Here is a 23,848-nt window from a genome sequence, read left to right as displayed (position 1 = left end):
GAGATGGAGGGAGTGGGAGGGAGAGAGAGAAAATAAATTTCGTTCTGAATCTACTATGACTTTGTTAAATAAAAATTCTGCTTTATTTTTAACAGCTTTGCCACTTGCCAATCTGTTTGAGACACTTGGAATTGTCGGAGCCTCTACCACTCAGCTCTATTCTACCAGCTCTAACCTGAGTGCTGAAATCACAGGGCCTGGCAGCTACACAATCTTTGCCCCCACCAATGAGGCCTGGGCATCATTGCCTGCTGTAAGTCTAGGGCAGCTGCATTTTGCTCAACATGGATGGAATTCTTGATGTGATATATCAGGATCATAACCAATCATTATGAATACAACTAAGAATAAATAGAATGTGAAGAGGTTAGATCCAGAGTCATGGCTGTATAATGAAACACTTGCTTTGTCTTTATAAGAAATATTATTTAAATATTCTTGACGTATTTTAAAAAATATATGAGATTAGGTGGAATTATGTAACTTATGTGCAGCAAATATGCGGTTGTAACTATATCCACTCCAGGCTCATGAAAGCTAAGAACAAGTTAGACTGCAAAAAAATGTAGAAGATGAATGTCAGATCGGCAATCAAAAAGTCAGTTCCTTTTCTTTATTTTGAGCCAGTGTCTTCTGCAAGGGGACAGGGACATCAGATTAACTAAAGCAGTGTTGTGGTATCACTTCACAAGCTTTCCCCCGTTCGTACACCTGTTGCAGTGTTGCACATCTGGTTCAAAATGGAAGAGCTTGTGGCATAATTCTGCTATCAGTGCTTTCATCGTTCTAATGAAAGCAATAAAATTCTGTGGATATTGTTGCTCTGAGCTGAATATACAGTTATTACTGTACCCCTTCCTACTTGGAAAGGCAGAATTCCTTTTCTCAAGGGTAAACCACCTCGATATAGTGCCTCCAAATTATTCTGTCACTAGCCATGATAACTGAGAATTAGGGTAGTTGTTCTTTAACACATCAGGTTGGAAAAGGAAGCAGATATAAGAACATTTTCTGTTAAGAAAAATATTGAGATAGCAGCTGCTGTTTTGTTGGCAAAGCTCTCAATTCTCACTCTAGGGAAGCTAGCACAGTTCCCCACCTCCTGCAGGCAGAAAGGAGATAGAAATAGTCACGTAAAATACATAGGCCCAGATCTGGAATAGGATGCTCAGAACAGCCAACTCTTTAATATGATTTCTTGATCTTAGGAAGTGTTGGATTCATTGGTGAGCAATGTCAATATTGAACTGCTAAATGCTCTGCGATATCATATGGTGAATAAACGAGTCCTAACTGATGAGCTAAAACACGGGCTTTCTCTCCCTTCAATGTACCAGAATATTGATCTCAAGATTCATCATTACCCAAATGGAGTAAGTATCTGGCAAATTTACAAATACAGCTGGGCACGGACTTAACTTAGACTGGATGAAGATAAGATTATTTCGTTCCCACTTTGGATGGCTTAATAATGGAGCCAGTTATATTAATATAAATTAGCTTTCTACAGGTAGACTACAGAAGGGCTGACTTTTTATTATTTTCTTTACCTGGAGTTTATACCATGAAGAAACCCTTTAAAGATATTTTTTTATACCCATTATGATGAATACATACAGCACTCCTCATGTTTTTTGGAATGCAAAGATTAAAAGAAACTGAGCATAGCTGCCTTTATTCACATCTCCCTGCAGCCATGTAATATTTTCATTATAATATATAATTTAAAAGAAGACTGCTAAATTATATTGAGAGAGAAGGGTGAAGACCTCTACTGTACATAGGTAGGTTTCTATTATTTCAAAATGTAGAGTGAATATAATATAAATTATACGAAGGAAAAGCAGTGAATTATGTATGCATCAGTTTTTATAAGTTCAGTGTCTTGTGTTTAGATGTTTGTGTTCGAGTAAAAAAAGTTTGAGTAAAAAGAAATTCTTTGAGTTATTGGTCTTTAACTTTATGGGTTTTTATTAATAAATTTATAAATTTTCATTTATAAATAGTTATTTGTAAAATCTATCGGATTCTTTAAAATATTCTGTCAGATCTACACGAGCAATCTCTAGATTCATTCTCTTTTAATGATAACCTTTCCTATGTTGTGTCATCCTTCAAATCAACATTGAAATTTATATTCATTTCCATTTATTCCTGTCCTGCCAATCCCAGATTGTGACTGTGAACTGTGCTAGATTACTGAAGGCTGACCATCATGCTACCAATGGAGTAGTCCATCTGATAGACAAAGTCATTTCTACAACTTCCAACAGTATCCTGCAAGTTGTAGAGATTGAAGAAAGTCTTGAAACTCTTAGGGTAAGCCCATCTCAAATGATCTCAGTCTTATTTCCTTACACCAATGGAAAGTGAGATCACTTTCTTGTGTAATTGGTAACCTTATTAGATTTATTCTATCGTAATCGATTCTCTTTCTTTTCCATTTATTTAAAGGCTGCTGTGGCAGCTGCCGGTCTCAATAATCTTTTAGACAGTGAAGGTCAGCTTACATTATTAGCACCAACCAATGAAGCTTTTGAGAAGATTCCTAAAGAAACATTTAACAGGATCCTGGGAGACCCAGAAGCTCTCAAAGGTAAATAACCACAGTCTATCCATAATAATTTTTTATTAATAGAAAGTCTGTTGCTTTCACCAGAGATTCGAGTCTGTATGGAAGCCATATGTATTTTTGAAATTTATTACTATTAATTCCTCTTTATTCTCTTGAGTTACAGTGAGACAGTAAATGATGGTTACAAGTGATAGGAACATCATTATCCTGAGGATTAGGAATGAGATATTAACATATTATCCTGAGGATTAGGAATGGTCATTTAGCTTTCATTATAATTCATCTTTTCAGAAAGATAAAATCATGTTTCAACATTCTCTTCGCAAAACTGAATCTTCCTTTGAATCACGTTCTTTTAAGATGTCTTTGTTTTCATTAGAAATAATAATAATAATAATAAATAAATAATAATAATAATAAATACTTGTATGGGAGAACTAATCAAGTTTTTAAATGTTACAAGCATTAATATTAACTTATAAAGGCATGTATAGTAGGAGATCAATTTATCTGATGTATCATTCATGGGAATGTTGGTCTTTCTCAGTTATGAAATTCAATAGATTTTTTTTGTGGTGAAAACCTTGCTTAAACTTCTAACGAAATTGCATTTTATTTCTACTTAGTAAAGTAATGTATATTTGGGTATAGATAATGTATGTGAATGTAAATACACTATGTGCATGTCATCTATAACCTAAGGCAACATTCCCTATTTAAAAATGGGCTGAACCTCATCTCTAGGCTTTTCACACACTGGGACAAATGAAAATGCCTTTGGGTTTTAACTAGAGGTTCTAAATAAAGAATTGGGCCACCTATTTTGAAATCTAATAAAACTCTAATCAGGATGTCTGTTCTCACCATCTAGAGCTAAAAGAGGCAAAAGCTTTGATAGTGTTGCCTCTTTTTCTCTCTGTTCGATTGTTATATCAACAAGTTATATATGAATGGAAGGGAACCTGACTGGAGTAATAGTTTGCATGCCTCTCTGCTATGGTGGGTAGTTCTTCCTAACTCTATTTTGTCTTTTGGTATATTGTGTTTACATGAGTCACTGCTTTGGTGGTGATCTTTTTCAACTCTTCTGCTGACTTTAAGACAAGAGTGGAAAGAGGAAACCATGAGAAAGCTGTGTCAGCATTGACTCATTACCAAGAAGGCAGATGCAGGGGGAACTGGGCAATCAATCTGGTCAGCACTTTCTATGGGGAAAAAGATGAATAATGGCAATCAGCATGTTAAATGATGTGTTTGATGACACCAGATGGGCCTCAGAAACCTCTATGATAGCAAGCTGTGTTTTATACATCCATACATATATACATACAAACATATATCCACACACATATATATATATGTATGTATGTATGTATGTATGTATGTATGTATGTGTATGTGTGTGTTATTGTTAATATATATATTAAAATAAGCAACACTCATTCATTTCTAAAGCCAAAGTATAGTATAATTAGACCAGTTGTCTTTAAAATGGGAAACAATCCTCAGTTTTGCCAAGGATCTGAATAAATGCATCCAGTAAGAGTCGAGAAGCATCTTATCTTTAGGAAATAAATGTACCTGATTTTGTACATGTAAACTATATTATATTATAGAAGCACTTTTTAGCAAAGAAATATTTTTGTAAATAGCAAGGGAGGCTTAGAATGGATTTGAAGACTACAAGCAGTTCCTGGGTTAAGAATGGGTTCTGTTTCTAATTCTATCTTTCATTTGAAATTGTATGTAAGTTGGAACTCATATTTATGAATAGACTGCCTATTAATAAAAATGACAGATGGCGTTTTTCTTCCTTCAGCCGACAAACTGCTGATGCTATGCTGATGTGTTTACGTAAACTGCTGAAAACTCCTGAAAACAGGCAGTATATTAAAAAACACACAGCTTCAGTGGTTTATAAAAACATTGTGCAGCATCAGTAGTTCATTGGCTCAAAGTAGCCAATATCTGTCATTTTTAGTAATAGGCAATCCATTAGTAAGTATGGGTTGTCCATAAGTCAGATTTTTCTTAGCCTGGAGACTGCCTGTATTGGAGTCTCTGACTACATAATGCTATTATTACAAGATACAAGTTTCTATCCCTCACTATTATTGTTCCAATCTCTTGACCACAAAGGAATTTCACCTCTACTGGGCAAGGTTCTCTTAGAGCAGGGGTTCCCAACCGAGGATGCTTGCACCCCCTGAGTGTGCGAGACAATATTCCAGGAGGTGCGAAAACTTGGGTTTAGAAGTTTCAAAATTATAGTGTATATGCATAATTCGTTGCCGTTATTTCGGACTTTTCTAAGGGGTGCGAGAATATATCAGAAGCATTCTAGGGGTGCAGGGTATAGAAAAGGTTGGGAGCCACTGTCTTAGAGATATGGCTACAGAATGTGCCTATTTTCTGCAAATAGTCATCCCCCATTTGTACATGATGATGATGATGATGATGATGATGATGATGATGATGATGATGATGATGATGATGATGATAAGATGGTTGGACTTGGAACAAGCAACTGATTCCTCCTTGACTAGCTCAGACGCGTAGAACTCCTTCCTTGTCATTAAGTATTGTATTTGCAATTGATTTGCCTGTTTGACCAGGCAAGCTGGAGGCTACAAACATCTCTTTATTGATATGCAATGAACTAAAACTATGAGCCCACCTTCTTCAGCCCATCCTCCAGATATAATTGTAGCAGCTGTAGACTCAACTCATCAGGAGGGCATCAGATTAGAGAAAGCTGCAGTGAGCAATCTGCAAGATTTGATTTAGCTTGACTACTGTATTTTGCCTATTCATAGGCAAAAAGGTTAAGCATGTCAGCTTGCTGTTATTTCAAAATACTATTTAATTTTCACTCCGTGGCTTACCAATCACTAGAAGAGATGTACAAGCTAAAATATTTCGCTTACTGTGTTCTATTTCCCCATAGCACTGCTGAACAACCACATCTTAAAAACGGCTATGTGTGCTGAAGCTATTATTGCCGGTTTATCCATGGAAACCCTAGAGGGTAATATGTTGGAAGTAAGCTGTACTGGCAATCAGCTGACTCTCAATGGAAAGCCCATCATTGCTGACAAGGATATAATGGCCACAAATGGAGTAATACACATGGTCAATGAACTTCTCATCCCAGATGCTGGTAAACGTCCTCCTCCTCCTCCTCCTCCTCCTCCTCCTCCTCCTCCTCCAACATGGTTTATGGAACTAGTCATCTTTCCCCATTTAAAATGAATGCGTGAAATGGGAAAACGGAAATTGCACATAGCCCATGCTATAATGTATGCTTCTAATGTAAGATATACATAGCCCATGCTATAATGTAAGATTCTAATCCTTGCATGTTGCCTACACTTTTGAGAAGTAATTGGAATTGTTAAAAAAAAATTGCTAATTACCTTTTAGGCAGAGACAACTATGAAAATGGGCAAGAGACAATCGTGCTAAAACTAGATATTTTCACACTGGCAAGGGTTGGGTATGATTAGGAAGATGGTTTAATTCATTATATATATAATTTTCAACTTCTAAAATGAAGTTAAAAATTGGGAAAATACGGAAAGGCAATGCTAATTCTTTCGGTTTAAATGAAACATGGAAGAAACTAAAAAAGTGAAGAATTTGTTTTTGAATAATTTTGAAACTGTTTTGATACAAATTTAATTAAGCCTAGATTACACTCATTGAAATCAGTGGAATTAGTCATGACAAATTAGTCATGGGATTCCTTGAGGGATTGGCTTTTTCCAAGAATCTCTACCCACCCAACCAGATCAAGTAGAATGGGCATGCTGCAGATCACAGCAGCCAAAGAATGTCAGCTGATAGGGACCAAAAACCAAGCTTTTTCCACAGTGAGCCCTGCTCTATGGAATATCTTCCTTAGAGTGGCCCCAACCTTGTTAGTCTTTCATAAGGCCCTAAAAACCTGGCTATGTTCCTGTGCCTGGGGTGCTGAATGTGTGAAGGGCCCCATTTCCTGGCTGTACTGCTAACTGGCCAAGTATCTTGCTCCCACGTATCGGAATATTTTTATTATTTTAAAATGTTTTTAGAATCTTTAATTGTAATGTAGTATTTTCTGAGTTATAAGATGTCCAGAGTCATTGACTGAGAGGGCAGCTATAAAAAATGAATAATCAGAAAGCAATGCCCTGTTGAATTCACTAAGCATGCTTAAATATGATTAAACGTTTTAGTTTTAACAGGTACAAGTACCTGCTTCTTCATCAGGTATTGTTTTATTATAATTATGAAATCCATTTTGAAATCTGTTCTTGTTATTTTAATTGAAGCAAAAACTCTGCTGGAGCTGGGTGAGGAATCCGATGTTTCGACATCTATTGACCTTTTTAGACAAGTTGGTCTCGGTTCACATCTTACTGGGAATGAGCGTTTGACAGTCCTGGCTCCCATCAATTCTTTCTACAAAGGTTTGTATACTTGAACTCTTATACAGTGGGATCTGTTTGTCATTAGTGCCTCATGTCCAATCAACAAGCTGAAATGGAGGGAGAGGAGGAAAGCCCATCCCCCTTCCTATGCCTGGAATTGTGCCTCTGGATGTGCCTTCTGCTTGAATTAGCTGCTAAGAATATTTTTTAATTAGTAGGATTGCATTACAAAACCATATCCAATCCTACTCTTCTTTGCTGGAATTCAAGATTTATAAAGGTTCTAAATTACACACACAGAGACATTTTTTTTTCCTAAAGCTGATTCTTAGCTAGCTAAAACAATGTCATAAATACATAAGACAGTCAAAGTGTTAAACTTAAATTCTTAAAGTTTTCAAAGTGACCCAGCGCACAACTATCATGCAGAAACAGATTGCTGATCAATTGTCAGAGCAGTGGGGCAGAAAACTGGGGGAAAGAGGATAAAATAGTGTATACAGCATCCTAAATATCCTCAGCATATACTGTAATTATATCATATCAAAGTGGGGTTTAGTGCATGCCAGTAAATGCTTGCAGGTGGAATGGACATGTTCTAAGCTATTGGCATAAACTCTGACCAAATTGTGTAGCACAAGAGTACTATAAGTAAGCAATAAATAAAATAAATTGGCTGGGAGATTGGAGAATGTCAGTTCAACATATCTGGAGGCCATCACAATGGAAAGGCTGATTCGTGAAGTCCCCCATGTATTTGGGTTTTCATACCACCATCACCATGCTCCCCAAAACCCAGAGTGATTTTTTTTAAAGAATATCTACTTGGTAACAATATAGGAGGAACTGAAAATGGGTGGGGAGGAGTAAATAGAAAATTGTGAGATTTCTGCTGTGAATAGTCTGAAAAATGCAATGTTGTTCATTGCTTAGAATATCTCAGAAAAGGAGGGAGAGAGAAAGATGGAGGAAATGCTGATGTTGCTTCTATGACCTATTCATGCAGAGGCATCCACAGGGTTGGTCAAAATGACGAAAGCACTATTGCAATGTCACAATATATGCCCTTGGGTATGTAGGTGCAAAGTCACAATGCACGTGCACAAGGGCAGAGCTTGCATTGTAGCACTGCTTTTAAAATTTTCCCCCTTTGTCATCTCCTACGGATGCTTCTGTCTGGATGTATTTTAAAAATGAAAGTAATTGACTGTCTGCTGATCTGAATGCATGAATAATGGTTTTATTTTTTTTCTGCAGATCACAGTCCTTCAGCAAACAGAAATTTGCTTCAAAATCATATAATTAAAGAGCAGCTTTCTTCTAAATACCTTTTTCATGGACAGAAGCTAGAAACTTTGGGTGGCAAAGAACTGAGAGTATTTGTGTACCGCAATGTATGTTTCTCTTTAATAATTACTGCTAGTTTGATATTTAAGTCATAATGTCTTATGATAGTTTGTAAACATATACAGTAACCAACTAAGATATCACTATTATGTTTCATACTATAGTATGCCTGCAGGCTGCAGATTATAACTTTCCCCCGAATACTCTTGGCATCACATATAAATATATTTCAGGTCTATCTTCTCAATAGTTCTCTAAGATTGGTTGCATCTAAGGGTTTTGTAGTAGAGCAAGGATTTGGATATCAACCTTTCTATTCCACCTCCAATAATTTATCTGTTGTAGAAGACATATTCTGTTCCTGATTCAAAAAAGAAGAGCAACTTATTTTTGTCTTTCCTTTTCACTGGAAAACTTTTTCAAACAATGTAGAATTGTTCAGCAGAATGCAACTGGGAGACATAATAGATTTCCTTTTGTATTGTTTCTCACTTCACCATTTTCTTCTAGAAGTTTGTGGCTTCTTCACAGCATATTTTGAAAGCCCATAGGGAAGTGCAAGTAGGGGGGGGGATATTTATCTCCATGTGTTCATGTGATTTAGATAAGTAATGGGGAGGGGTGGCACGGTTGTGTTTGGTCCTGATTAGGGAGCAAACAAAGTAAAATGTTGCAGATTCCAAATTTATTATGACGCAATCCCTCTTGTAGAATCTCTGCATAGAAAATGCCTGCATTGCTGCTCACGACAAGAGAGGAAGATTTGGCACCTTGTTTGCTATGGACAAGATGCTCAGCCCCCCTATGGGGACTGTTATGGATGTGCTCAAAGCAGATGATCGGTTCAGGTAATGGTTTTACTTCTTACTAATATTGTACAAGTAGTAGAGTAGGAAAAATAATTTTGCTTCCGTAAGGATTGTTTGGAGAAGCTAATTGTTTCCATATTTTAAAACATAGACTTATGTTTTAAATATAGGTAGTCCTTGACTTAACAACACTCAATTTGGTGATCGTTCAAAAGTACAACGGCACTGGAAAAAGTGACTTAATGACCGTTTTTCATACTTGATGACCGTTGCGGCATCCCCATGGTCACGTGATCAAAATCCAGACACGTGGCAATTGACTCATATTTATGACAAATACAGAGTCCCAGGGCCATGTGATCACCTTTTGCGACCTTCTAACAAGCAAAGTCAATAGGGAAGCCAGATTCATTTTACAACCATGTTACTAATTTAACAGCTGCAGTGGTTTGCTTAACGAATGTGGCAAGAAAGGTCGTAAAATGGGGCCAAATTCACTCAATAAATGTCTCACTTAGCAATAGAAATTTGGGCTCAATTATGGTCGTAAGTTAAGGACTACCTGTATGTGTTCCTCTTATATATTAAAAAAAAAATAAGCAGGCCACATAAGTTATTTTTAACTGTGTAAGATTACTGGCTCACCTGATTCATTGTTGTCTCTATTGACTGGTAGCGATGCTCCAAAGTTTCTGAGAGGAATCTGTTTCATCTCTTCTAATGCACTTAACGCAGTCCTACATGACATTTGTTGTGTTAAAACATTGGCACATACTTATAACCAAAAGTTGTAATCCTTCTCTATTTGAGAAGGATTTGCAGAAAGATAACAGTAAGCTTACCAAACCTATTGCTACCTGTTAAACTTGCATACAAGGCTGTGTCCTATGACAGCAAAGGAAAATAGGATATCTGTGTATGGTTCTTACACCTTCCTATGCCTCACCTCTTCAAACTGATTAACACAAAGAAGCTTTGACCCTTGAGTTAGCTTTCACAAGTGTGCATGCAAGGGAGGGAAACAGCTGGATAGAAGTATGAAATATACTATAGTGCAAGGGAGGGAAACAGCTGGATAGAAGTATGAAATATACTATAACTCCCCCCTCCCTTTCTCCCTGTTGTGCTATCAGCTGACCATAGACCTACGCTAAGGGAAGATCCATAGAAGGTGGGGTTCTTAGGGGTTCCTTTTTTGGTTTTTTAAAACTTTCCTTTGTAAAATATGTTTGGTTTTTCAGATTTACATTCAGCCTTAAAAAAAACTATTTTCACAGTGTTTAGACAGGAAGTCAACCAGTGACATATTTACGAGCAGTCAAGAAGTCAAGAGAGTGGTCACAATCACAAGGTCTAAGACCCATCATTTTTTTATGTACATCAACATACATAAAAAAGACAGGACTTTGATGTTGGAGTCAAAGCTGCTATATTATTATATATATAAATTTTTGAAACCTTATGCAGACTTCCCTGGAGTTAACCAAGAATGATCATTGCATCCTTTTTGAATCTCTGACACCTCCAGCAAATTTGCCAGATAGACCACTTAGATGCTTTTGTTCTAGCAGTTTGTGAACTGCAAAGGTAAAAGTCTCTGTAAATCATGCTTCTCAAAAAATAAAACAACCAATCTGCAGGGAAGTCTTAGCTTGAAGGTCATTGTTAATTCTCCTTAAGCACTTTGCTCCAGTTCAACAATTTATTATAGGTATGTGAACTCTGACAATAAAATGAATGAAGAAAAATTTCAAGTAGCAATTGGGGCCACTTCCTTTTAGCTGTGAAATTTTCTACTGCCTTTGGAAACTTAAAATTCTTAACCAAGGATTTCTGTTCGGTTGTGATTTTTTTACAGTACCCTAGTGGCTGCCATCCAATCTGCAGGCCTAACTGAAACACTGAATAGGCCAAGATCCTTCACAGTGTTTGCACCGACAAATGAAGCTTTTCAAGCCATGCCTCAGAGGGAGCTGAACAGACTTATGGGTAACTTCCAAGTTCTTGTTGAGCAATTATATTTATACTACCTATTCTTAGCCTTCCAGTAAACTTCCAATATTTGATTTTGTTTCAGCCTCAAAAATGCGTAGCTTCTCTTTGATATACTAGTAAAAAAATAGTGTTCAGAAATATTATTAGACTAAAACATGGATTGAGGCTTTTACAAGTTAAGGTACTCTATTGCTCTTTGTTGCATTAGTATTTATTTAAAATTCTAAAATCTGATGTATTTTTCCTTCTTTTAAGAATAGAGTGCACTATCTAACTCAACTAAAGTTATATTTTTACTATTACTCATGAATATATCTAGTAACATTTTCCTGCAACAAAGCCATATCCATTAATAGAATTGATTCACTTACTGAAGCATAGACTATATGTGCATATAGCTGATTGTGAAGTCGTCCTAAATTCCAGTCACTGTTCATATATTTTCTAGCAACAATAATATGATCAAAAACATATAAGTTCATTATAGTAACATCATACATATTAGCTGAAATGGTCACTTGAAAATAATCAATATGAAGCCATATTAGGAAATGACGTATGAATATTTCAGTCATTTTTTGTGCAAATAATGAACATTCAGGCTGGTGCAGTGAAATCTAATTATGGCTTTGAAATAATATTAATTTAAATTTTATTTATTGAAACCAGTTTTGAGACATCGTAGTAAAGCAGACATCTACTTATGAGTGCTGACTATCCCTCCTTATAAGTTCTTACAGCAGCATTCTGCACATTTGTTCTATTGTTTAAAAATACTTTATAATTGATTTGTAGCTACTATAAGCAGTTGTGATGCTGAAACATCCCAGAACAGTCAAAATGTTCTTGCGTTTTCTAAGCAAATGTTTAGTTTACTCTTTCTGAAAGTGATCAGTCATAGGAAAATACAGAAGACAAACAGAGGAGGAAAAGTTACAGTGACCGTTTGAAGTAATAACGGCACTGAAAAAAGTGACTTATGATATTTTTCACACTCACTACCATTGCAACATCCCCCGTTATCACATGATCAAAATTCAGATGCTTGGCAACTGACTCATATTTATGACGGTTGCAGTGTCCCGAGGCCATGTCATCACGTTTTGCGACCTTCTGACAAGCAAAGTCAACGTGGGAAGCCAGAGTCACTTGACAACCAGTTTATATCTTAACAATTGCAGTGATTCACTTAACAACTGTGGCAAGAAAGGTTGTAAAATAGGGCAAATTTCACTTAACAACTGTCTCACCTAGCAACAGAAATTTTGGACTCAGCTGCGATTGTGAGGATTACCTATATAATTCTAGATAAGAGCAGTGATCAAATTACTTGCACATTCAATTAGACTTCATTCTCAGCGGTGGACAGCAAAGTTCTGTGAAACAAGAATTGCAGATTTCTGATTGTCCATGTGGTACTTTGAGTGGAGCTGGGGCCACTGGATTTTGATTGGCTTGTATGGCTGAATCAAACAATTTGGTAATCATAGCTAAACATATTAGCAATGTAAATGTGATATAGATGGGTTTGTAAAATAACTACCTCTCATTTCTTCTGTACCTCAAGATCTCAACATTTTATCTTCAGGAAAGCTAAACCATCATTATCTTCCTCAAATTCACAATGTCCAGATAATTCAGTAATTATACATTTTCAATCATGACTTCTGAGCCCAACATTTTGCCAGAGATCAAAGATGAATACTGCTCTTTCATGCTAAATATCGTTCCATGTCTACCAGTCTTTGGGTCAGGGGAAATGAATTTTATATTTTTTAGACTTTATCAGCTTCTATTTGAGATTCAGTTTTACCTTTAAAAAAAAAAAGTGGTTGATCTCAATCTTCCAGCTGTTTTTGGCCACATTTAGAAACTTTTGCCAGAAAGCTATTTTATACACTACTGAGGGGTAGGCAACCTTGGCTCTTTTATGACTCGTGGCCTTCAACTTCCAGAATTCCTGAGCCAGCATTCATGGCTGGCTCAGGAATTCTGGGAGTTGAAGTCCACGAGTCATAAAAGAGCCAAGGTTGCCTACCCCTGGATGTAAGGACTCAGTGTCAATATGTGTGGCTATTCTCTTTTATTTAAGAAATATGGAAGGAACAGGAAATAGCAGTCGGTTATGTCAATGTGACAGAAACAAAATGGCAAGGCAGGTGTTTTGCCAAGCCAGCATTTGATCTAAAAAGAGACCATAATTTGGCCTCTTTTATAGGTTTCCCAAAATTCAAGTCTTTTTGTACTTCTTGCAGCTAACCTGAAGAAATGGGTTTCTTTCTGTTTGGGGCACTCTATCCCTCCTGCTGTCGTACAAACTGCTCCAGCTGCAGTGTGAAACAGTTTATTAGGTTGAAGGAGTTGCTATGATTGTCTAGGGGAATCTTGATAGGAATACTAGACGAGGAAACAGCTGCTTAGTTTAATGTAAAGGGAACACTTTTCATATTTTTTTTTCTCCTGATGTACCCTGCCAGCATGACATTGTGTGGGTTTTTTTTCTTAGTTACCATGGAACATGGGAAATAAGCTATAACCCTGAAATATTATTGGTCTCCTCTTCCCTTTCCTTCCTGTCCTAGGTAATGCAAAACTACTTGCTAACATCCTGAAGTACCACATTGGGGATGAAATTTTAGTGAGTGGAGCAGTTGGTGCTGTTATAAGAATCAAGTCTCTGCAGGGTGATAAACTGGAAGTCAGCTCTGTAAGTTTATGGTGTCTCCCTCCCTTTTTTTAAAAAAAGATTTTTTTATGATAGCTCAATCTGCCCTGATGCAGTTTAAAGAACAGCTACTAAATTTATATGACCTTTAATTTTTTTTTGAAAAAAAAGGCCATCAGATTTAGCAGGTTGGAGATTGCCAGATGGAGCCTCAGGAAATAAAACTATTAAAAGTCTAATGTTGGGGGGAAATCTGTTTTCTTTCCCAGTGAACGTTGTCTTTATTATTGAAGATTAGCACTGTTCTCAGTCTTCCTGCCATGTAGTCTCAAAGCAAGTCCTGCTGGGTGGTTGGGAATGACAACTATTTTTTATATATTACTTAACAAGGTTTAGACAAAATTTTATTTGTATGTTACGGAGAACGGCACTAAAATAAGATTCTCCCACATAGTTTCAGATGATTGAGTTTTAGTGCTACTAATCTAAAGACCTTAAACAGCTCTGTACTTTTTAATGTTTTTGTAAATTCTGTGTTTGAGAAAGAGTAGTTCAACAATAAAAACCTTTCCTGAAAGCACATCAAGGTATAGTGTTACTTGAAAATTTAATTAGGTAATCACACTAACCAGAAACAGAGGCTAGGAAGCCAGCATCTGCCTTACAGAGAAAGACCAATGAGTTATGGCTGGCATGTACCACAGCCCAATCAAGGTGTGTGTGTGTGTGTGTGTGTGTGTGTGTGTATACACACTATACAAACACTAATTACTCCATTTCTCACTTCAGGCCAGGGCTTCAGAATGGGTTTATACTGGTGTGACAAAGCAGAACTTTCCTTGAGACAGTATTATTACTATATTTTACCTTTTCCCTTTAGAGCTCAAGGCAAAACCAGTGATATTTTTTCCTCTCATTTTCTTAAGATGGGCTAAGAGATTGTGGTTGAGAGGTCCTTGGTGTTCTCTGACTTGGTTGTTTTCTCGCAGACATTTCATTACCCAAACTAGGTAACATCACCAGCACTGACAGGTAGATTGGGTAATGAAACATCTGCTAGAAAACAACGAATCTCAAAGAGCACCAAAGACCCCTCATTTCAACCCCGAGCTACAAATATTCTCCTCTGTCGGTAGATTGTGATTGGCCCAGAATCACCCAAAGAGCTCTGTCACTGAGTGCCTATTTCCGGCCAAGTTTCCATAGCCCCACCCAGCATCTGTGCAAAGAAAAACATGTATATCGCTGAGACTGTACTTCTTTGAAACATAGCCTGCTCCAGCTTTTATTTGTGAGACTAAAATACCCGAAACCAGTCAATAGCACAAGCAACCTTATTTTTTTTTTTTAAAAAACCTGCCTATATGAATTTAAGAATCTTTCTTATATATTATATTAGATTATTGTAAATCTGTCATCTGTCATCTCAATTCTTCATACTTTTTTGACTATTTATCTCTACTTTTTCTGCTTCAGAGAAACCACGTAATAAACGTCAACAAGATGCCCGTTGCCGAAGCTGATATTATGGCCACCAATGGTGTGATTTATGCAGTAAACAGTATCTTACAATCCCCAGGTAGGCCAGCTTGAGTTCAAGCATAACGTATTTTCCCCTAGATTTGCTTCTCTTTCCTAAGTAGTTAAAGTCACGCTATTATTACGAAACACCAGTGAATTCCTACGTAGAAAGGAAGTTCATTTCCTGCACAGAAGGAAACAAGCAGGTGATCCACATCTTCCAGAGAAACATTAGCACTTCTGGTTTGTTTTTTTTTAAAAAAGTCATGCAAACAAAGCATATGCATTTTAAAGTGTGTGCTGGCTTTCTCAGACCAAGATAACAAATAACTTCTTGGTGCTTTGGGAGGGAAAAAAGGAAAGCGGGTTCATAAAATATGGTGAATCATTTCCTTTGGCAACAATTGTACATTCTTCCATGGATGCGCAGAGGTATTCTCCAGGTCAGTACTTGGATGAGGATGCCTACTTTTTTGTATTGGTCTCTGTGGAGGGTGGATATGGTGGAATGTGGACAGGTTCTATCTGCTTCTTGGAATCTCTTTCATGTGGATCAGAAGAACATATTTAGGAGGAAAAAATGATTCTACATACAGTTCAGAAATCATTTACTTTTTTCATTCAACATTCAACATTGGTTAAGCCACTGGTAAGGAATACTGCATCCAGTTTTGGTCACCACGATGTAAAAAAGATGTTGAGACTCTAGAAAGAGTACAGAGAAGAGCAACAAAGATGATTAGGGGACTGGAGGCTAAAGCATATAAGGAACGGCTGCTGGAATTGGGTATGTCTAGTTTAACGAAGAGAAGGACGAGGGGGGGCATGATAGCAGTGTTCCAATATCTCAGGGGCTGCCACAAAGAAGGGGGGTCAAGCTATTCTCCAAAGCGCCTGAAGGCAGGACAAGAAGCAACGGATGGAAACTAATCAAGGAGAGAAGCAACCTAGAACTAAGGAGAAACTTCCTGACAGTTAGAACAATTAACCAGTGGAACAACCTGCCTCCAGAAACGGTGAATGCTCCAACACTGGAAGTTTTTAAGAAGAGACTGGACAGCCATTTGTCTGAAATGGTATAAGGTTTCCTGCCTGAGCAGGGGGTTGGACTAGATGACCTCCAAAGTCCCTTCCAACTTTATTATTATTATTATTATTTGGCACTGGCAAAAGTAAAATATGCCAAAATCAGACTGGCAAGTCACAATAACATCCTTACACGTGGCATTCTGTCTCTGCTGTCACACGTTGAGTGGTAAGATTGAGACTAGTATAAGGCTTTCAAACCTTAAGAAGCTCATGAGCCCAGAATCCCACACAGAAGTTGCTCAGAGGCTACATCCATGGTTTTTCAAAAAGCACAATCAAGTATAGGGGAACTTTTTCTTAACCCCAATGAACTGCAAAATAACAGCTGAAGAAATGCTCTAAAACTATTTGAATGGAACTATGATCACAGGATGTACACAGAAGTTTACTAGCAAGCAAGTAATTTGCTCAAGTTGGTTACACCACATCATCTGCATCCATTCCTGTAACCTTATTTGGAACAAAGAATCTTGCCAGACAGAAATTAGTTGATTAGAAAAAAAGAGCAACCTTGCCTTTGATCAGGAACTTTTACACAAAGCAATTCCACGCAGCTTATCGGTGATTCTCCTCCCTTCCAAAGCATTTTTATACACTTTATCTGTTTTCATAATGGCCTTTAGCAAGCTCTCTGCTTGACTTGTAGCTTATTCTATCTGGATCTAATATGGCTTTAGTTATGTACCTCTGCTGATTTGTGGGTCCTGTACACGTTTGATGGAGGAGAGGGACAACAAAAAGATCAGGGCTTAACTTCTAAATAATACCATTTGCTATTCAAACTTTGTGACAATCCCTTTTCCTGCTCTCAGAACTGCCAGCACCTTTTGATACTCTTTCAAGCTGGAGAGTACAGCTGCAAACCTTTCATTTGGTTGAAAAGGTAGACTAAAAAAATCCAAATTCTTGAACAGAGTGATCATATTTATGTTCATTAATGAAAATCAACTCTATGATATTAGGATTACAACTTTCTGCAGCCAGCAGGCTGACACTAAAGGAATTGTAGCTTCCTCTGAAGTATAGGCATCAGGTTAGGAAATAGTTATCTGCCTTTTCTATCTGTCCTAAATCAGCAGGATACATCTGGATAAGACTTCCAGCTGAAACCCTGGGAACAAGTTGTTATTATGGTAGGCCTTGCTGAGTGGATTAGTGACTGACTCAGAAATACTATTAAAAGGCGGACATCAGGGCGCAGCTATTATGTAATCTGTAATCTATTATGGACAATTCAGGCGTTTGCTTACCCGGTCAAGGTACTGATCCAGCAGCACTATTGAAAATTTTGTGCCTGGATTCCATTAATTTTATTCCATTTATTTTATTGTAAAAATATGTATAGGTCCACATTGCACATAGCACAAATTCCAAATAAAAACGTTAAAATAAAATAATAAAATAAAATAAAACAGAGTTTTGATCTGTGAATTAGAGAATAGTTTTTCTTCACTAAATATATTTGAATCTTGTCTCTTCAGCTTCTAGGCATAATGAAAGAAGTGATCAACCTGCAGATCCTTCTCTGGAAATCTTCAAGCACGCTTCTGCGTTATCCAAGGTACATATAATGCTTAAATCATCATATAGCCATTTTTATAAAATTGTCATTTGATGTTATGGTTAATTGATCAAGGCATATTTTTCCGGTAAAACCAATAAATGCAATTCCCTCATCTGTGTGTTCACACACTCACTCATCCACACACCCACACCCACATTTGCATTTTGAAGGAGTCAGAAACAGTTATGCAAAATCCAGATCAAGTTTTATTCTTTCTGCACACGGAAAATTAGGCTGGAAAGGATTGCCTGAAGAGGCTCAACATTTATAATTACAACAAGATTGTTTATTTATTTGTTTGTTTGTTTGTTTGTCCCCCCCCCCCTTTATTATTTTTCTTAAACATATCTAAATGCTCCTTCCTCCTTTTGTTTTCCCCACCGCAACAACCCTGTAAAGTAGGCTGAGCTGAAGGGAAGTGATTGGCCCTAAGTCATCCAATCATCTTTCATGCTTAAGATATAGCCTGGTACCTATCTGTTTTTAGTCTTTATCTACAATCTCATACTTGTAAGTGAACTGCTTCCTTAGATCAGAATGTTACTTTAGCTGTTGAGGAAACCATCCAGGCCATTCGTCTCTTTTGCTAGATTTATATCTCGCTTTTCACAGGCTACATAATGCTTTGTCCTCCTGTCTTCCCCATGACAACCCTAAGATGTGAGTTGGGCTGAGAGAGATAGCTTCTATTCCCCCCCCCTTGCAATATTGGAGGGCTGAGGCAAAGAGGAAGTATTTCTGCCATAAGCTTTTGTAGTGGCCAACTCTTCCTTGGGCAGTTAGATTGATTGGGCCACTTCCTGCCCTCCAGAAGCCAGTTAAGCCAACTTCTTCCAGAGAGCTTTGTTACTTGAAGAATATTACAGGAACTGGTTTTAGAGATAGCCTGTAATGCTTTTAATTGCTTTATTATATACTGATTGCTAACTGTGCCATGGAGGTTTTATGTTAGTACACTTCTGAGAATTGCTGGATTATCGCAGGCTAAAATTTCAATTAAATATTTTCCAACCCTACTTGCAAGGGCTACGGAGCCTGTGATCCAAAATATCCCCCTGGATGCTCTGTTCTTCAGCAAGGCTTCTTTTCCAGTGGAAGCTCTGTGTAGCTCAGAGCTAACAGTCTAAAATTGTTTTGGAGTTGAGTGAAGAGGAGAGCAAGAAATGATGTCTTTGAAAGGCACACAGATTCCGCCTGACATTCTGTGGGTTTGGATCACTTTTTTCTCACTGATGTTTTTCTCTTTTGTTCCTGACAGATTTCGCTAAGGGATGCTCGGCTTGGTACGTGACATATTCTGTCTTCTTTAAATGTAGCTTTATAATATGAGATAAGGTTATGGACTTTCTACTTGGAAATACAAGCATAGGCATCCCCAGAGGAAGGCGAATGGAAAAAAAACAAAACCCCGCTATGTTTTTGAAGTGAAAAAACAAAACAAAACAAAAACATATGGATATAATGGGGGTCAACACACATTTTATCATTTTTTTAAAATAATCACAGTTTGTACTGAAGTAATTCGTACAATCACCTATACTTATAGGCATTCTAACTATCATTAAGCCAGAATTTTTCTAAAAAATGAGTGGAATGGGTCTTAGCTCACAAGCCTCTGAGAAACGCCATGTTAGGAGGTTGCTAACTCTGCAACAGCATAAATCCTTTTGTACATCATCAGAGCACTCACTGAACCCTCATTAGATTGAAATACACAATAATTTCTAAGACATATTGGTAAATTGTAACCCAAAGTTCAGCTGTATTTATAAAGTGTATATAGGAAGGAAGGGCCACTGATTGATATGACTTTATATTTCAGTTTATAAGTTGATAGAAAATAAGATAATGAATGGATGCCTAAGCAAAATAATAACTCTATCAGAGCTAAATGGTCTCAAATTCATGTGCTAGGAAACATAAGTAGGAGGGTGCTATTTTACCCAACTTATGATCTTGCCAGAGGCATTCACCTGTCCATTGTGAAGATAGAAGCTGAGCTAAACACACCTTCAGTCTGGTTCAACATGGATCTTCTTTACAGTCTTGCATAATCTTTTCACACAAAGGATACACACATACTTTTGCCTCTGGTGCAGTCAGCAAGAAGTGAAAGACTCTCTACATGAGCTTGTGTTATGTAGTTTTACTTTAAGGAGCCAATATACTATTAATTCTCTTTTTTGTCAAATACAATTTGGCAAATATAGCCAAGGGAAGATGAGGCAAAGACCTGTCATGATTATATCACATTGGCATGAATATCTGAGCCAACTTGCAAATGATTGTCGTGTGCCAAGACAGCAGATATACAGTAGAGTGCATTACCCAAGTTTCAAAATAGTTGTCATAATTTATAAAAATAGACTTGTTTATGGGTTTAAGTATTATTTTCTCTCTCTCACCTCCACCGATTAGCTCAACGTTGCATCACCTGACAGGTTTTCATCCATTGCTGTTTCCAAAATCCTGCTGTGATTAGGTAGACAGCATCTGATGAAAGAATAAAAGGATTCCCAATAAAATTTGAATCCACGATCTTCAGCGAAAGAATGAAAATGACTGCCAGAGGCCGAATATCACATCTATAAATTAATTGCCTATATGAATCATTAGTCTTAATCTTCATTGTCATTCAGTGATGAGATTCTCCCCATCCATACTCTTATCAAATTTGTTTCTTTTGTCTGCCAGAACGTAAGAGTAAACTTGGTTTAGTGATGCTCCTGAATGAAAGGGTAGAATTGTTAAATGGCCAAATGAATTATGTTTCTTCAGACTATGGCTATTTGACACCTTTCTTAAACTATTATTTGGAAGAGTTTAGCAGTCTTCAGTCTCCTCAAAAATCTGTTAAATCAGAAAACACAATGCAACCATACAATGATATTAGCTAAGCTAATATGGTGCTCTTGTTAAAGCACTCTCTGCCTTTCTCTCTCTCTCTCTCTTACACAAACACACACACACAATGTCTTCCCCCTGCCTGCAAGGACACAGAAGATGGATTGGACAGCAGCCTTTTCACTCAGATTTTGTTTATCAGGCTGTTGGTTAGGCTTAGGGCAATTCCTCTTCTCTCCCTCAAAGTTATCCTCATAGCCCATTACATGCTCTTAACAACATAGTCTATGGTTAGAGAATTATGGGAGTTCTGGTCTATTGCATCTGGAGTATCAATTTGGCTGGAAAAGAGGCAATACCTGAATACTGATTTTAATTTTAGTGCAAATTTCTGTGCACAGATCAAATAACATGACATGTATTTTAAAGCTGGTTCTGTTTTTTTTCTTCTTCTTTTTTTCAGCTCCTGTGTATTCCAGATTGTTAGCCAGGATGAAACAGTAAAGTGACAGCAAATCTACAGGTCAAGCACAATCAAGGATTCTGTTGATTTTTAGTGTGGAAAGCAAAGCCTAAATTTAAACAGAACCAAACACCATCATGTAGGTGGAATTTATCTTAATACAGAGGTTATCTTCTTTTTGAAGTAAAATAAAAAGAAAAGAAAAGCCATATTGCCAGACACAGCCAGAAACGTCCATCACTTAATAAGATTACTTTGTCCTGAATAGTAGCTGATAATTTAGGGAACATCTATTCCAAAATTATTTAGGTCAGATAAGCTTAAGCAAAAAAAACCCCCAATCCTCTAGTATTTGTAGGTGCTATCAAGAAGAGAATCAGGTGTCATATGCTAAGCTCACCCATTAAACTGTTTTGCCCAATGCCTTCTACTTTACTGGATAAAAATTGTCCTCGTTCTCAAAGGAACAGCTTTCCTGCAACTTCTGATGGAACTTCTTAGCTGGTGTCAGTGCCTTAGATCTTATGTATATAACCCTGCTCTGTTCCAGTGAATAGGTTTCTTCCATAAATTATTTTTTTTCAGTGGATTCTATGATTTATTTGGACTTTAGCTGCAGAAATGAAGACATTGAGCACTCTTAGTCTAAATAATCCTCAGGTTGGCTTCCATTTTGTTTTTTTATATTCTGTCTGTAAACCAAATTGCAATCCCTTAAACTATACTTTCATATTCATTTCTAAAACAATTGCTAGAGCTCAAAAGCCTAAACTATTTTTATGTTCTCAAGTCCAATGGGATGAATGGTCAATTTTTTTGTAAGGTTCTAACAATAGGATTTTGCTTCTATATAGTTTTGTCAAGGAATATGTTTGGATAGAATCAGAGAGCCATTCATGTACATATACTGTATACTGGCAGAATCATTAGTTTCTCTTTACATATTAGGAATCTTTAAATTGTAATGCTCTTTTTAAAATTGCACTCTTTTTTTTAAAAAAAATACTGTAGAATAAACTCTGGATTTAAGAAATCTATCTCTATTTCTGATTTGAGGCTCACAATCCGCACATTCCTACAATTTGACCTTTCTCATAGGTGCCTGGAGAGGGGAGGGGAGGCAAGAGGGGAAAATGACAGAACGTGCATTATGACATGATGATGATACACAACTCAGGCGTTTCGTCTTACTTGTCTTACACACATTTGATAACAGTTTTGCCATTGACTGTGGTAGAAGATGCCAATTACCTCTTTTGTGCAGTTCAAGGGATCGTATGACTTTTCAGCTCTAGATATATTTTGAAAATGAAGCCTGAAACTTAATAATAATAATAATAATAATAATAATAATAATAATAATAATAATAATAATAATAATAATAATAATAATAATAATAATAATAATAAAGTTGGAAGGGACCTTGAAGGTCATCTAGTCCAACCCCCTGCTCAGGCAGGAAACCCTATACCATTTCGGACAAATGGCTGTACAGTCTCTTCTTAAAAACTTCCAGTGTTGGAGCATTCACCACTTCTGGAGGCAGGTTGTTCCACTGGTTAATTGTTCTATCTGTCAGGAAGTTTCTCCTTAGTTCTAGGTTGCTTCTCTCCTTGCTTAGTTTCCACCCGTTGCTTCTTGTCCTGCCTTCAGGTGCTTTGGAGAATAGCTTGACTCCCTCTTCTTTGTGGCAGCCCCTGAGATATTGGAACACTGCTATCATGTCCCCCCTCGTCCTTCTCTTCATTAAACTAGACATACCCAATTCCAGCAACCGTTCCTTATATGTTTTAACCTCCAGTCCCCTAATCACCTTTGTTGCTCTTCTCTGTACTCTTTCTAGAGTCTCAACATCTTTTTTACATCGTGGTGACCAAAACTGGATGCAGTATTTCAAGTGTGGCCTTACCAAGGCATTGTAGAGTGGTATTAATACTTCGCGTGATCTTGATTCTATCCCTCTGTTAATGCAGCCCAGCACTGTGTTGGCAGCTGCAGCACATTGCTGGCTCATATTTAAATGATTGTCCACTAGGACTCCCAGATCCCTCTCACAGTTACTACTATTGAGCAAGGTACCCCCTATACTATATCTATACATTTGGTTTTTCTTGCCTAAATGTAGAACCTTACTTTTTTCACCATTGATGATAATCAATGATGATAATCATATCCTTTTCTTCTCAACTGCAGTAACCTGGAATTACATTTGTATATACATATTTTAAGCAAAGTAAAATTGAATTTTGTCAATTGAATGTGGCTCTGTAAGTGACAATCCAAGACTGGGTTTCTTTCTGCTCTCTCATTGCGTGCCATCTCCAGATCTGGATTAAAAAAAACAAAAACCTTTTTAAAGTTTAGAATTCAAAAGGCTTTTGCAATGTCATAGGAGGAGGGGCTGTTGTCAAAAGCCACTTGGGCAGGTACAAGGTATTGCATATGCAGACGTGAGCTTTCTGAAAGGTGATGTGATATCCTTATATGGTAACCATAAGCAAGTACTTTAGCAAGAATCTGAGGTTTTGAACTTCTTCCCTGTGCTTTGAAAATCTTCCATGCA

The 23,848-nt window shown here is 37.1% G+C and overlaps 1 protein-coding gene across 1 annotated transcript in view; it reads left to right on the top strand.

Annotated features, from left to right (window-relative positions):
• The window catches only part of TGFBI (transforming growth factor beta induced), a 43,465-nt gene extending 21,144 nt beyond the window's left edge, over positions 1-22,321 (top strand). The window contains exons 4-17 of the mRNA XM_015823188.1: positions 96-253; positions 1,209-1,373; positions 2,173-2,319; positions 2,455-2,596; positions 5,523-5,735; positions 6,889-7,026; positions 8,245-8,381; positions 9,046-9,182; positions 11,002-11,132; positions 13,721-13,845; positions 15,280-15,382; positions 17,895-17,974; positions 19,236-19,260; positions 21,285-22,321. Coding sequence (XP_015678674.1) covers positions 96-253; positions 1,209-1,373; positions 2,173-2,319; positions 2,455-2,596; positions 5,523-5,735; positions 6,889-7,026; positions 8,245-8,381; positions 9,046-9,182; positions 11,002-11,132; positions 13,721-13,845; positions 15,280-15,382; positions 17,895-17,974; positions 19,236-19,260; positions 21,285-21,325 — 1,742 coding nt within the window. The 3' untranslated portion in view covers positions 21,326-22,321. The remainder of the gene's footprint in view (positions 1-95; positions 254-1,208; positions 1,374-2,172; positions 2,320-2,454; positions 2,597-5,522; positions 5,736-6,888; positions 7,027-8,244; positions 8,382-9,045; positions 9,183-11,001; positions 11,133-13,720; positions 13,846-15,279; positions 15,383-17,894; positions 17,975-19,235; positions 19,261-21,284) is intronic.
• The last annotated feature ends 1,527 nt before the right edge of the window (positions 22,322-23,848 follow it).

Source organism: Protobothrops mucrosquamatus, unplaced genomic scaffold (assembly GCF_001527695.2).
Source record: "Protobothrops mucrosquamatus isolate PMUCROS unplaced genomic scaffold, P.Mucros_1.0 scaffold1794, whole genome shotgun sequence".
Lineage (NCBI taxonomy): Eukaryota > Metazoa > Chordata > Lepidosauria > Squamata > Viperidae > Protobothrops > Protobothrops mucrosquamatus.
This window is presented reverse-complemented; position numbering and strand designations above follow the sequence as displayed.